Source organism: Oryzias melastigma, linkage group LG6 (genome assembly GCF_002922805.2).
Source record: "Oryzias melastigma strain HK-1 linkage group LG6, ASM292280v2, whole genome shotgun sequence".
In the NCBI taxonomy this organism is placed as follows: Eukaryota; Metazoa; Chordata; class Actinopteri; order Beloniformes; family Adrianichthyidae; genus Oryzias; species Oryzias melastigma.
Genome location: NC_050517.1, coordinates 30277947 through 30291714, shown reverse-complemented (window position 1 = coordinate 30291714; position 13768 = coordinate 30277947). Strand labels below are relative to the sequence as shown.

The following is a 13768-nucleotide window of genomic DNA, read 5'->3' as shown; positions in this document are numbered from 1 at the left end:
TGAATGAACGAACGAACGGATGAATGAATGAACGAGATTCTGGAGGAAAACAGCTCCATGAACGAGTACAGAAGGAAACGACAGAAAACTCACAGCTTTGTAATCCAGAAACATTTCTTTAAACGTCAGGAAGTCTGTGAACGTCATCAACGTCTCGAAAACGTCGTCTTGAACTTCGTCTTTACGCTGCCTGGGGAAAAAGAAGCAGATTTAGTTTCACGATGGAGCTGAGAGTAAAAGAACGTTTTTCTTTTCTTCTGTCGACCAGATTAATAAATAGGTGTATCTCAGTTTGTGTTTTAACTCGGTGGAACGACTCAGATTCTCTTCTTTAAAGTGTTTAAATGAACTCAAACGACGTGTCCGTGTGTTGTGACCACGTGAACATGAAGGTGTTTCTCGGCTGTTGGCTCCACCCTCACATGAGCAGCTCGGTGAAGGTCTTCATGTTGAAGTCGGGGATTCTCTCCATCAGCTGCTGCTCCAGGTGTTTCTCCAGCAGGTCTACCTGGACATCAGTTCAGACAGTTCAGTCAAAGCTGCGACCCCTGCAGGTTTAAGAGAAGCTGCGGGCGCTGACATATTCGTTGAACATGGCCGTGTAGCTGAGCTTGTTCTCGTCAGACTCGTCGAACTCCAGGTAGTATTTCTCCAGGAAATCTCCCTGAAGCTGCTGGAACTGACTCCCTGAAACAGAAACAATCCACAGAAACAAACCTAAATATTCCCACTCTTTTACCTGATGATCCACCCCAGATTCACTTTCGAAAACATCATTTCCTTGAACACTTCAATCCAAACAAAGTTTGCTGGTCAGGCGTACCCACGAGGATCCTCTCTATGCAGCCAATGACGCCGTCGAAGGCCAGGTCAGAATCCGACGAGCTGCAGAGGAAAACAATCATGTTTATTCTTATTTTACTGCTACTTGTATGTGTTGAACTAACTTACCTGTTTACTTTTATATTCTGTATCTTATACATTTATATATATATTTATTTATTTATTTCCCTATTTATCTTTATTTAAGTGTCATTTCTTTATTTAACATGGATGCAACAGTGCTGTGTGAGATGTGGAGTTCTTTAATTTCCCTGCGGGCACGTCCCAAATGGATTAATAAAGTTGTCTATCTATCTATCTATCTATCTATCTATCTATCTACGGAGATGAATGTTGTTCTTAAAATACAGTAGGGGAAAAAGTATTCAGTCAGTCACTAATCCTGTAAGTTCTCCCACTTAAAAAGAGGAGAGACTTTATTAACTCTCCTTGGATATCCGTAGCTGAACAAAACCTCACCTTAGACGGTTCAGAGAGGCTTCATGTGAGGAGTGTCACAACCATAGACTGTATATAAGAATTACATGAAGAATTTTTAGTCAACGGTCACAACTGATCCGGATCCAAACCCGGCCCTCCGGGTGATTCTATCCGGCCCTCCAGATCATTTTATTTTATTGTTATTAATGACCCGATGTTATCTTGGACTCATTTCTAACTTTTGAGTAAATATATTTTTATGGAGAGTAAAATATTGAAAGTTATTTAAGGTTTAAGTTGATTTATTCTGGAATAATATTCCTCCCTTTTATTATTCAGAATTATGTTAAAAAGTTACAGTTTTAAAGTTTTATAAATTGTCATTCTGAAGCTGTTTGGACTAGTTTGGTATTTACTAAGATTATTTTAGCCTATTTTGGAGTTTAGCCAATATTTTCAGCTTCATGCTAGCTGTTTTGGCTAATTTAGTTTTTTTTTTAGGATAATTTGGCATTTTGCTAATATTTTAGCTGGTTATCAGTTTCAGCATCTTCAGCAGCCAATTTCAGCTTCCAGCATTCACACTATTTATCACAGGTAATGCTATTTATCTAGTTCATAACTATGTAAAGAAGTTCTGTTTTAAGTGTTAAAAATGTAGTTTTAGAGTGTTCAGTAAATGTTTATCCTGTTTGGCCCGTGATCTGAGGTGTGTTTAGGATTTTGGCCTCCTGTCCGATTGAGTTTGACCCTCCTGATCTAGATGTACGCGGATGACTCAGTCATCTACAGGAAAGGAAGAAAGGAACACATTATCGGGGCAGTGGACCAAATCGACTGCATGAGACCAATTTGACACTAAATGTGGAAAAAAAAACATCAACAATGTTTTCTTATAAAATGAAAAAACGGAAACGCTCGCTGTGATGTCATCGTTTTGGGCGGGGTCGCGCGCAACATGCCAAAAATTCATTTTCAATTTTCCCTATGTGTGATAAAATTTTGAGGTACTTTTCGTTCATGTGGCGGGGGTGAAATTTTGGCTCAAAGGCGCAGAAAGATAGAATAATAATAATAATAATAAACAAAGCAGAAACAATCTAGAAATTTTTGCGGTGAGTTGGTTAAAGTCAAAGTTAAAGTCCCAATCTCTGTCACGGACCTCGATGTGTGAAATTTGTTTGACCCCTCCCCTGGGGGAGTGGTGAGCTGCAGACACAGCCGCGCTCGGGACCCATTTGGTTGTTTAACCCCCCAGTCCAACTCCTTAGTGCTGAGTGTCCAGCAGGGAGGCGCTGGGTCCATATTTAGTCTGTGGTCTGACTCGGCCGGGTGGGTTTGTGTAGTCTGTGTTCTGCGATACACTGGTCGGGTCCATTTGGGCTTAGGGCCTTCCTTTGAGGCCTTTTTAGGGCTTTTTATGTTTTTTCACTCAAAGCAAAAATAATATGGTCCTTGCCGTCAGTGACTGCTGCTGAGCGGAATAATTAAAAATAAATAATAAAGGGGTTTATACTCGATAAATCCCTGTTGTGACAGTACTAGAGGCTCTCAGCTGTTGGACAGGACAAGTTAAAAAATAAAAAGTAAAAATAAATAAAGAAATAAATAATAAAGAAGGAAAAAAACTAAATAAAAACAAACCTTAGGTTTAAACTGAATTAATTATGATCAGTGTTGGGTCTCATAATAATCTTCACAAATACATTTATATACTTTTAATGAGCATTAATCCAGCGCATAAACTTACTAGGAAACAGCGATAATTTCTTCGTCCAAATCCCTGATTTTCACGGCGTCTCCTCGATCACCTGATGGATGAAACAAAGCGAATCAGTCTCTATGAAGGCGGGAAATCACACAAATCCTCATATCAACAGTTGTTAATAAGTAGTGAAAATGATGAAGTGTGACGGATATTTACTGATAGCTGATCGCTTCTTGTGCTGCTAATATGAGGTTCGCAAACATTTGCTAGATAACGAACCGAATCCTAAGAATTTCTTCACATCTTTCATTTAAAAAACGTTTAAATTAACATTTAGCTTGAATATTTAATTGAGTTACACTTACTCGGTTCCTTACGAGCCATGTTTGACAAAATGGGATGTCGTTAAATGGTGAAGACAAAAAAAAAAAAAACTTGACAGTTTCCAAGGAAACCGCGAGTGTCCGACTTCCAAACTCGTCCGGGGGAACAAAGGCTGCGCACTTTGGTTCCTACGTGGATGAACGGCGGCGCGTGATCAGAACCACAACGGGGGTTTAAAAAAAGTTTATATTTATAATAACATTTTATACTTCAAAGTGCAAACCCTCTCTAAAAATGTAAGTCTTGACTGAACTAAAAAATGTTCTTAAATTAACAAAACTTCAATTAAAATATGAAAACACCAGTTGTGATCTTCAAATTGGAATTCAAATGAATTTACATCAAGATGCAAACAATTCCTCAACATGTATTACTAGTCTTACAATTAATGTTTTTTAAAAATCATCAACATTTCTTTTATGACGGCATAATTCCCTTCATCCATCTTTCTTTTCGTTCTGACTTATTGTGTTAATTCTTCTCTACTGTGCAGCTTTTCTTCATGCTAATCTTTGAGGCCTTTCTAATAATTTTCAACAAAAAAAATATGTTTTGCAATTGTTTTGAAATATAGTTAATCATAAAAATGGTAAAAAAAAAAAATTTTTTTTAAAAAGGACTTTTGGGCCAAAATGTTAAAATCTCAGCCCAAAGGCCAAATGAGAGTTTAAGATACCTGACATGCAGTTTGTTTTTAAAAACCTTTTTTTTTTTATAGTTTTACAGTTAAAAAACTCCATCTCATTAAAGAGATTTCTTTGAACTTTCTAAGTAATTTTAACTATTTTGCAGCAATCAAACAGGATCATCAATCCAATGGATCACATGACAATAGAAGACAAAATCACATTAACATACATTTATTACAAATATCACAAACCAGGAAACAACAATCTTTGATAAATCACATCTTTGGGAGGTATGGGGCACATTTTTTCTCATAGAAGTTTTTAAATACAGTTCACAACTTATAAAGAAATCCTGAACTTCATCTTGAACCACAAAGACAACTAAGCTCATACCTCCATGTGCAAGGTGCTTGAAGACACAGTAACAAAGACGAGCAGTGTTTGTTGTACTAACAGATGCATATTATTATTATCTTTAGAGACCATTGGATTAAAACGGGAGCGATTTGATAAATTATCTTCATGCGATTTGGCTCTTCCATAAACATCGATGCTTTTTAAAATCATTTGGACTGAGAAATCTGAAACATAATGAAGTTTTCCTGAAGAACAATCATTCGTACGTTTGTTTTGTCCCCCGTTTCCGAGTTCAGTAAACCTACAGATGCTTCAAGTAAACAGAGTTACAGAGAGACGAACCAAAACAGAAGGCGGGAAAAAGACCAGAAATCCTATTTTAATGAAGTCTCTGCCAATCCCATAAACCCTGAAAAATGTAACTTTTATATGTGCTGAAGAGTTATTGTCTGATGGATTAACGCTAAATCAGACATTTATAAAGTAAAGGGATGGGAGAATAACGAGACTAGAACTGTGTTCCACACGGTTTGATCTCAAATTAAAGTCAAAACATTTTTCGTCTTTTTGGAGGTTTGCTCACATTGAGGCTAAATTTAGCACAAAAATGCAATATTTGAAAGTTAATTTGCATTTTTTGTGGGTCATTAAATGATATTCATACATATTATTCATTAAAACTTTGTTTATAATGGATAATGTTTATGTAAAGAACATCTGAGCAGAAAGCATAAAAGATCTTTTAGTTCTAACAGACATGGAAAAGATTAAATGGGTTTTTAGACGGTTTATGTCACTGGATTCCTACTGTGTAAAATGATGATTAAAGATTGAGGATTTAGTCAAATGAATCAGAGAATTTACATTTCTAAACAGCCAAAATCGTATGATTGAGTCTTCCTTTAACACACTCGAGCAGCAGCCGTCCAGCAGACAGTTCAGCTGAGAAGATGCAGGAGACAGAGTGAAGATGCTGCCATGACGGAGACGGAACATGACGCTGCAGTGTACCTTGTATGTGAACGACAGGCTCTCTGCAGATCTGACTCATGCAGGATGGCGATGGGGTTAAATAGACGGAGCCTCAGCGGTTCAGAAGTCTTTCTCCAGGCGGCTGGAAAACAATCGGTTAGTAAAAAGTCGTTGATTCTTGGCGTCTGCGAGTCGTCAGGATACAAAAGAGGAGACTGAAGCAAAGAGGAGCAGCCTTTTGGGATCGCAGTTCCATTTCTCCATCGCGCCACCGCTGCCTCCTTAAGCCCCGCCTCCTCCTCATCCTGGTCTCAGAACGTTCGGCTCTGGCACACTCAGAGGAGACTCAGGAAGTGATGCACTTGGTGTGTGTTTCCGTGTTAGACGGCGGCCGTGGGGTGTGTCAGGAGACGTGGGCGATGAGTCGGACGCGCGTCTGGATGTCCTGGCGGCACAGCGGGCACGTCTCTAACTGTAAGGCACACTCCATACACATCCCTCTGAAAGGACAGACCAGCGTGTGAGGGGACAAACGGGGACGTTTAGGAGTGGTTTTGGTTCTGTCGTACCCGTGTCCACAAGGCCGCAGCTCCGTGTCGGCCATGACGTCGCAGCACAGCGTGCAGCAGTTATCCCGGATGCTAACTTGCTTCAGTAAGGCCAGACGGCGGTGTCTGAAACACAAACAGCACTGATGACTTCATGTTTCCAACGCCTCCTGAAAGAACTTCTCATCAGAAAACGGCTGAATGTTGTCTTTGTTCACATGTCTGCTGAAGATCAGCTGATCTGTCCGCTCTGCCGACGGCTTCAGACTGAGAAATTATTTATCAAGTTACACAAACATCGAAAGTCAAATGACAAAACTGGGATCAGATACAAATGCTTTAAATGGCTTTTCCAGTCAGATTTACCACAAAACGCCTTTGTACCAGTGAAACCATGTTTGGTACTTCATTAGGAGGGTCCAGTTTTGGCTGATTAAATTAATCCAGAACTGAATCTTATTTTAGAGCCACACTGATGAAAATCTGCAGCTGCTGTTTTAACCTGAGAATGTGAGTAACACGTTAAGGAAATTCAGCTCAAAATTGCATTTGTGAATATTTTTTTATTCACATTGTTGTGAATTGGGAGCAGATGATAAATTTCTGTTTCAAAGAAAACTTCTGTCACATAAAACATATTCTGGGGGTCACGACCTCCCTGCTCTGATTTATTCACTTGTAGACGAATAGATCCGTGAACATCTTAGCCGAGTTTCAATGTCAACATACAGAAGTGAAGTGAGCTCGATTCGAGCGTCAGGCGTGATTCCAGCGTCAGATGCGATTTGCCGCATCCAGAGTTCAGATATTTTGGCGAGGTTGATCCGTCACCAATCAGGGACTTTCAGAGACTGAATCAGCCGGTAGAATACAAATCCAATCTGGCAGATAGATGCGAGCGCTCTCGTCCTGAACTTCCATCCTTCTAAAGCGTGGGGTTGCTGGAGCCTGTCCTCCTGGAGCGATCACGCCACGCCGGCCGGCAGACAGAGAGGCAGCCGACTCCAGCCTCCTGAACTTGGTATTTTTCTTATTTTCATGGAGACAAGAGTAAAAAGATGCTCTAGTTTGATTCAGGCTTGTGTGGTCTGAGGCGACAGCGTACCCCGTCTGCGTCTACAACAGACATCTTCACTACCCTCATAACCGATGTATTAAAGACATTTTTTATAAGAAATACATTAAATAAAATGAATTTAAAACCTAAAGCTGATTGTACGTTCAGTGGCACTTATGGAGGTTTAAATGTTCACTATTTTAATAAGAAATGATCAACAGAGGAGCGTCCTCAACATGTGACATCAGAAGAGACCGGCGGGCGCACGAGCGAGTGACGGGATGACGGATGGCGAGTTGTCCAGCAGGTGACTGTGTGAGTGAACTCTGGGCTCCACGTAAAAGGAGGAGGAGTCTCTTCATCCTGATGAACCCTCTAAATTATGCATGAAAAGGAGACCGTGACAAATGGAAACGCCTCCAACTTATTCTTGACTAATGAATAACGCCATCCAATCAGGAGACAGCCCTCTGACTCCGCCCACAAAGATCTCAGGTCATTTTCCACTTGTGCACAGAAAGTTTCTCGGTGAGCAGAGCCAGAGCGCCACCATATGGCCCCCGCGAGCGCACATGATAAAAATGTTGCACGTGCACGCTCACTGATATCCTGCGAGCGTGCACGCATCACCTGCATGAGGAACCAGCTCACGCACGTGGACGCAGAGTCCGTGTGCTGCTGGGAGGATGAAACACTCGCGGGCCGGAATGATCCAGGAGGAATGTGTGATCTCGTGTGGATGACTCATTTCTGTGTGGAGATTTGAATAATTAGGTCTATGGTTCATTTAATTACCGTATATTCTAGATTATAAGTCACTTTTATATTGACCATGGCAAAAAATAAAAACAGTAATATAAAAATACCTAAATCTAAGAGGAACACTATCAGATTCTCCTCCATGTTGGTTTTGGACGACATTTCTTCTTCTGCCACTGTCAGAAGAAACTACAGCGCCCTCTAGTGGTTTTTATCAGAAACAACCGCTAGAGAGAAACCGGGAGCTCGTGGAAAAATAACAAATATATGAGTTTATTTATGTTTAAAAAACATCATAATAAGTCACTCCTGAGTATAAGCCGCACTCTGGCTAAACTATGAACAAAACAGCGACTTATCCTCTGGAAAATACAGTAAATACAGTAATCCATATAGTTGTTAAACTGTCTCAGACAGTCAGAAAACTGCTGTGAATACTTGGTTACTTTGGTGAAATTTACTTTTCCAATATATTTGTTGCTTTATTTATATCTGTATTTGAAGCCGCTGAAGTGATGCTAACACCGTTCTGAAGTAGTCCCAGTAATAATCCTGCATACTGCAGTAAAATGAGGAGGAATACTAACGGTATGACAATCTGAGCCTAGTTTGATTCTGACGTTTCCCTCTCAGGAACTGCAGTTCAGAGACACGGAAAGCGTCCGTCATTCAGACGCCGTTCCTGCAGCAGGAGTGAAGCTCTCCGAACCGTTAGAGTCTGAATGATCCCATGAACCCAGACATGGAGACGGGATTACTGATGCTTCCACGGAGCTTTGGAAAATGAATAAACCTGATCTCTAAACATCCTCTGTCTTCAAAGTGTTGTAATGAGATGTAGCGATCAGGCTGAAAACACTTGGCAGTAGCTCCGCCCACACGCAGCAAGTTTATGAACAATTCTTTTGCCTAAAAACGTCAATCATAATTAAAAACCGCTGGGAACACTTTAACAATAAATCAAAAGATGATCAGAGAGAGAATTTAACCAGATGACAATAAATTACATTTTTATTTAATTCTTTAACACAAATAAAGAACGAGAGAGTTCTGTCACAGAGTTCTGTCACAGAGTTCTGTCAAAGTTCTGTCACAGAGTTCTGTCACGGAGTTCTGTCGTTCCTGATCTCTGAACAGAATAAAACTCTGACCCTCACATGAATTTCTGATTTCCCCGTGTGATCAGACCAACGCGTCTCCTGAACCTTCAGTACCTCGGTAAGATGATCTTCTCACTGGCCAGTAAGGAGGCAAAGTCGTTGAAGGTGCTGAACTTTACGGCGGGCGGGTGACGGAACGGTTTGGATCCAAAGTTAAACTCACACTGCTGGTAAGACATGAAGCTGGCCGCCGCGAAGAAACCGGACCTGGAAACGGAACCGAGGAGGCTCAATCCAAACTTGGACATGAGAAGGTTTCAAACGCTTCAGGATGAACTCACGTGGCTGATGAGAAGACTTGCTTTTCTGGCGGCAGCGGATTCCCGTTCAGATAAAAGATCATCTGCTTTTTACTGAGGTCCAACAGGAAGCCGATGGCGTCTCCTGCAAACACAAACGAGCAGCTGTGTCAGCAGCAGCAGCAGCAGCAGCAGCAGCAGCAGCAGCAGCAGCAGCAGCAGGACGGAGGCTGGACCACGAAGAGCTGCAGCTTCCTCACCCTCCTTCCAGCAGGGGTGGGCGTGAGGTTTACTGCGAGCGTTGTACCAGATGAGCTGCCTGCAGCCATCGTAGGCACACGAGTATTCATCGTCGCCGATCCCGTAGCCCTCCTGAGAAGGCAAACGCACGTTAGAGCGTGACGGCAGAACCGTCAGCAGACGGCGAGGAGGTCGGCGAGCACGGATCAGTACATGGTTCAGGAACTTGCTGTCCTTGGTGGCCCATCCGATCTGCATGACTCCTGACGTGATGACCGTCACCTCGTAGTACCAAACACCCGAATCCACGCAGAACGTGCAGCGCACGCTCTCGAAGGAGGAGGCGTCGCACCGCGCCTGAAACCCAGACGCAACGACACATGAAAACCTCACCACACAAACCGGAGAGACGGCGGCCAGTCGGACTGACCTCCAGCCCGGTCGGGGAGATCTTCAGGTACTCGCTGACGTCGTTGCTGTTGAGCATGGCGTTGATATTGGTCAGGTTGACCTTTTCATACGTGAAACGGCGACCATCTTTCAGGACTGGAAAGAAGAAAACCACTGAAAACTGCAGAGCTAGAAAATCTTCAGCAGCTGCGTCTCCATCACACGTGTGTGCAAAACGAGATTGAAAATCCAGAAAGGTAAAAAAACAAACAAAAACAAACAAAAAAACACTTGTGTCCATAATAATAGTAATAATCTGTATTTATATAGCAGCTCTAAAGATAAAAACCACAAAGTGCTTCACAGTAAAACACAGAATAAAACATAGAATCTGTTTTAAACAGATGTTTCAGCTGCTCTCTAAAAGAAAAGAGTCTACAGACTCAGAAATAACTCTAAGCATATTTATGCAAATAAACACAGAAGGTCACTCCAGGATGTGAACAATCCTTTGATTTCCAGCAGATATTTCTATCACGTCTCTAGCGCTCATCATCCATCAAAGGAGACGTCGGCGTCACTGTTGGTCACGTGACTCATTTCATTCAATAAAAGTTTCTATTCCAGTTTTGCTGCATTTGATACGCCTCAAAAACCCCTCCTCCAAGCGCTAAAACTTTTTTCTGCACGTTTCCATTAGACCAATTTATGATCCCAAATCCAACTTCCATATTCTGACAGTGAGAACGCAGCGACAGACTCAGGAACGCTCAGATTCAAACCAACTCACACAGATTGTCCAGACTCCACTGGGAACAAAAGCCGACCTGTCTCCTCAGGTAATCGGAGTGATCGGCCCACGACTCCAGGACGGCGAGCCGATCACTGATGGAAGACTCCGACACCGTCAGTTTGTTCTCACCTGAGGTCAAAGAGTCGAGAGAGCGGGAGAGATTCAACGATAAATAAAAATGTCTATACTGGAGGATTAGCTGAAGACTGGAGGAGATTCAGAGCTGCACTTGTTTTAGCTCAAGTGGAGATAAATGTATTTAAAAAATGAATTTTACATCAACTTTCATGAAACCTAAATAAAGTCAAAGCACAATTTTCCTCTGGTTAATATTCTAATACAGTGACCACATCCAATATGAAGTAAACAATAGAAAATATAAAGTCTTCCAGATACTGAAAGAGATGTTTGTACACAAAGACAATACTGGAAATAAATGTGAAAAAATAAAAGGAGTTAAGTCACTTTAGAGAATGATCGACTACAAAGGAGATCAAAATTTAACTTCTAACTTCATTAATTATATATTTTGATTTGTGTACAAAAACGTTTTGTTTTTTTGTTATTTTTTTCTATTATAATTTGAATTTGTACTTGAAGAGAAACAACAATAAACTTGAATAATTATATATCAGATTATGATGATAAAACAATTTTGATTGATTAAAAAAGCCTTTTTAACCCCTTAACGCCTGTTGTCTCAAATAAGTGACAAACCAAATTAGGGATAAAATCAGCTAAAAGTGACATTCACTTAAAAACAAAAACACGAGTGAACATCTTTCTTCATAGCTGGGAACACATTCAGATGTTAAGAGGATTAAAATAATGTTAAAGAGTGAAGCTCTGGACACTTTCCGTGGAGTTTCACCGGTTCTCAGGCGTGAGCGTGGACGAGAGAACTCACTGGTCTGGGAGAACTTCTCCAGGGCGATGAGAGCAAACAGCATGACGGTGGGATGAGCCTCAGAGCTCTGCCAGAAGATCAAATCGAACTTTATTTAGACAAGGATTTCAATCCACATGAAACACAGAAACGTCTTACAAAAAACATTTTTCAACAAACCCTTCGGAACCGACGGACTCCTGAGAGATGAAACTACGTCTGAAATAAACTTCAATGTGTTTTCATATTCTAGGATTAGATGTTACTGAACAAAAGAGAGAATATGGTAATTATTCACAGTTTCTGGACAAAAGTGAGCTTTTGTTTTAATAAAGGAAGATGGACGTTGATCAGACGGCTGCAGAGTGACGAGTTTTCGTTCAGCTATCAGAAATCTAATAACGAGGAAGTCGATCATCTCGTTTATTTTGAATGAGACAGGATTGTTCTAGGACAACGAGCACCAGCGCCGTCTAAAAATGACAGAAATTCTGCTGCTGGAGTCAGACACACCTGAGGAGAACACCTGAGGAGAACACCTGAGGAGAACACCTGAAAACCTGCTGGATCAAACTTTACTCCAAAAAACATTTTTCTTTAAGTCTTTGTCACTGACACGATACGGAAAACGTGATCGAAACAAATAAAAAAAACTACCAAATATAAACAGAATTCCGAGACAAATGTCTAGCTAACTGCAGAGAATCCAGAAGACGAATTCTAATGTTTTGTTCTGTCTGGAGGTTGAAGCCACACATGTAGAGTAAAGTCCAGACCGTCTATGTGATTACGTCAGGACTCATAACAGATGTGAGGTCTGTGATCAACTCAACAGAAACTCATATTTGGGGTTCAAATCCATCTGGGAATCTCACCTGGAGTTTGTTTCTGATATTTTTATTTAAAAAAACATGTAAATTAGTATTTGAAAAATTCTGTTCTTGTTATTTTTTTGGAATTTCACTAAAAATATCCATTCTAAGATGTAAAAACGGTTTAACATCTTTGGGTTTCCAAAGCAAACTTAAGAACTTTTTTCCAACAGGAAGTTTCTGGTTTTGTTTGATTTTATGTCTAATGTGTGAAAACAACACGGAAAAAAGATAAACTAAATTAGTGCCACATAGGAGAGGTGGTGCTGAGTAAAATGATAACAGATAAGGAAGCAAATACAGGTTTAGGCCCAACGTTCCAAAGGGTTCAAAACCAAAAGCAAAAGCAAAAACTCACATTTATTTATCAAATCTAAAGCAGGTGTTTATATCTGTCTGCAATTATACAATAAAGGAATTAAGATTATCAACCTAATTATCTCCACCTACAGTTTTAAAACGACATTCACTGATGACCAAATGCTTTATTACTCAGCGATATTACCCATCATCCACTGCAGGAGAACTACGGCGGTCATGTGATCAAAGGTGAAACCAAACACCTTTACTGGTCTCAAGTTTCAAAATCAAACACATCTACAAAGAGGCTTCATGATGTTTCCTCACCAGACTCTCCAGAAGATACTCCAGAGTTCCAGGACTCAGCAGTCCGATGCTGGCTGGTCCTAGAGATCAATAGAAGAGTCCATAATAAATATCAAAAGACAAAACAGGAAAATAAGAGATTCATTTGAACTGTAAATGAGGTTTATGTCTGATAGAAACATGAATCCAAGTCCAGGAAGAAAACTAAAACCATCTTAGTTTACAAGCAGTGTCTTCAGACTGGATCACAGATCTACAGAGGATCTGATCAACAATAATCAATAATCCTCCATCCTCGGATGAATGAAGGAGAACGCACCAGCGAGCTTTTCTGCCAGACATCCCAGAACCGCCGTGGTGTTCCTGTGTTTAGCAGGGCTGAGAGCGTGCTGCTTCGCCACCGCCGAGCTCAGGCTCAGCATGTCAGAGAGCTTCTGGAGAGCGTCCTGCAGGGAGACGGGAGGGAGACAGACGGGTCAGCAGAGAGACAGACGGGTCAGGAGAGAGAGAGACGGGTCAGCAGAGAGAGAGACGGGTCAGCAGAGAGACGGGTCAGCAGACAGAGAGACGGGTCGGCAGAGAGACAGACGGGTACGCAGACAGACGGGTCAGCACAGAGACAGAGGGGTCAGCACAGAGACAGACGGGTCAGCACAGAGACAGACGGGTACGCAGACAGACGGGTACGCAGACAGACGGGTACGCAGACAGACCGGTCAGCAGAGAGAGAGACGGGTCAGCAGGGAGACTGGTCAGCAGAGAGAGAGACCGGTCAGCAGGGAGACTGGTCAGCAGAGAGACGGATGGGTCAGGAGAGAGAGAGATGGATCAGCACAGAGACAGACGGGTCAGCAGACAGACGGGTCAGCAGACAGAGAGACAGACGGGTCAGCAGACAGACGGGT

General features: G+C 41.5%; 2 protein-coding genes across 6 annotated transcripts in view; both read right to left on the bottom strand.

Annotated features, from left to right (window-relative positions):
- Positions 1-3496, bottom strand: part of LOC112151717 (ADP-ribosylation factor-like 2 binding protein) — a 4669-nt gene extending 1173 nt beyond the window's left edge. The window contains exons 1-6 of the mRNA XM_024280758.2: positions 3337-3496; positions 3014-3074; positions 824-885; positions 581-687; positions 423-508; positions 94-190 (exon numbers count right to left, since the gene is read on the bottom strand). Coding sequence (XP_024136526.1) covers positions 94-190; positions 423-508; positions 581-687; positions 824-885; positions 3014-3074; positions 3337-3355 — 432 coding nt within the window. The 5' untranslated portion in view covers positions 3356-3496. The remainder of the gene's footprint in view (positions 1-93; positions 191-422; positions 509-580; positions 688-823; positions 886-3013; positions 3075-3336) is intronic.
- Positions 3497-4199: 703 nt separating this feature from the next.
- rspry1 (ring finger and SPRY domain containing 1) overlaps positions 4200-13768 on the bottom strand; it is a 16481-nt gene continuing 6912 nt past the window's right edge. For all 5 annotated transcript variants that reach the window (XM_024280759.2, XM_036212537.1, XM_036212536.1 and 2 more), the window contains 11 exons: positions 13183-13309; positions 12885-12943; positions 11407-11473; positions 10497-10628; positions 9747-9862; positions 9530-9673; positions 9337-9448; positions 9119-9221; positions 8892-9044; positions 5883-5987; positions 4200-5813 (listed from right to left, as the gene is read on the bottom strand). In XM_024280759.2, the coding sequence (XP_024136527.1) occupies positions 5717-5813; positions 5883-5987; positions 8892-9044; positions 9119-9221; positions 9337-9448; positions 9530-9673; positions 9747-9862; positions 10497-10628; positions 11407-11473; positions 12885-12943; positions 13183-13309 (1215 nt within the window). In that variant the 3' untranslated portion in view covers positions 4200-5716. The remainder of the gene's footprint in view (positions 5814-5882; positions 5988-8891; positions 9045-9118; positions 9222-9336; positions 9449-9529; positions 9674-9746; positions 9863-10496; positions 10629-11406; positions 11474-12884; positions 12944-13182; positions 13310-13768) is intronic.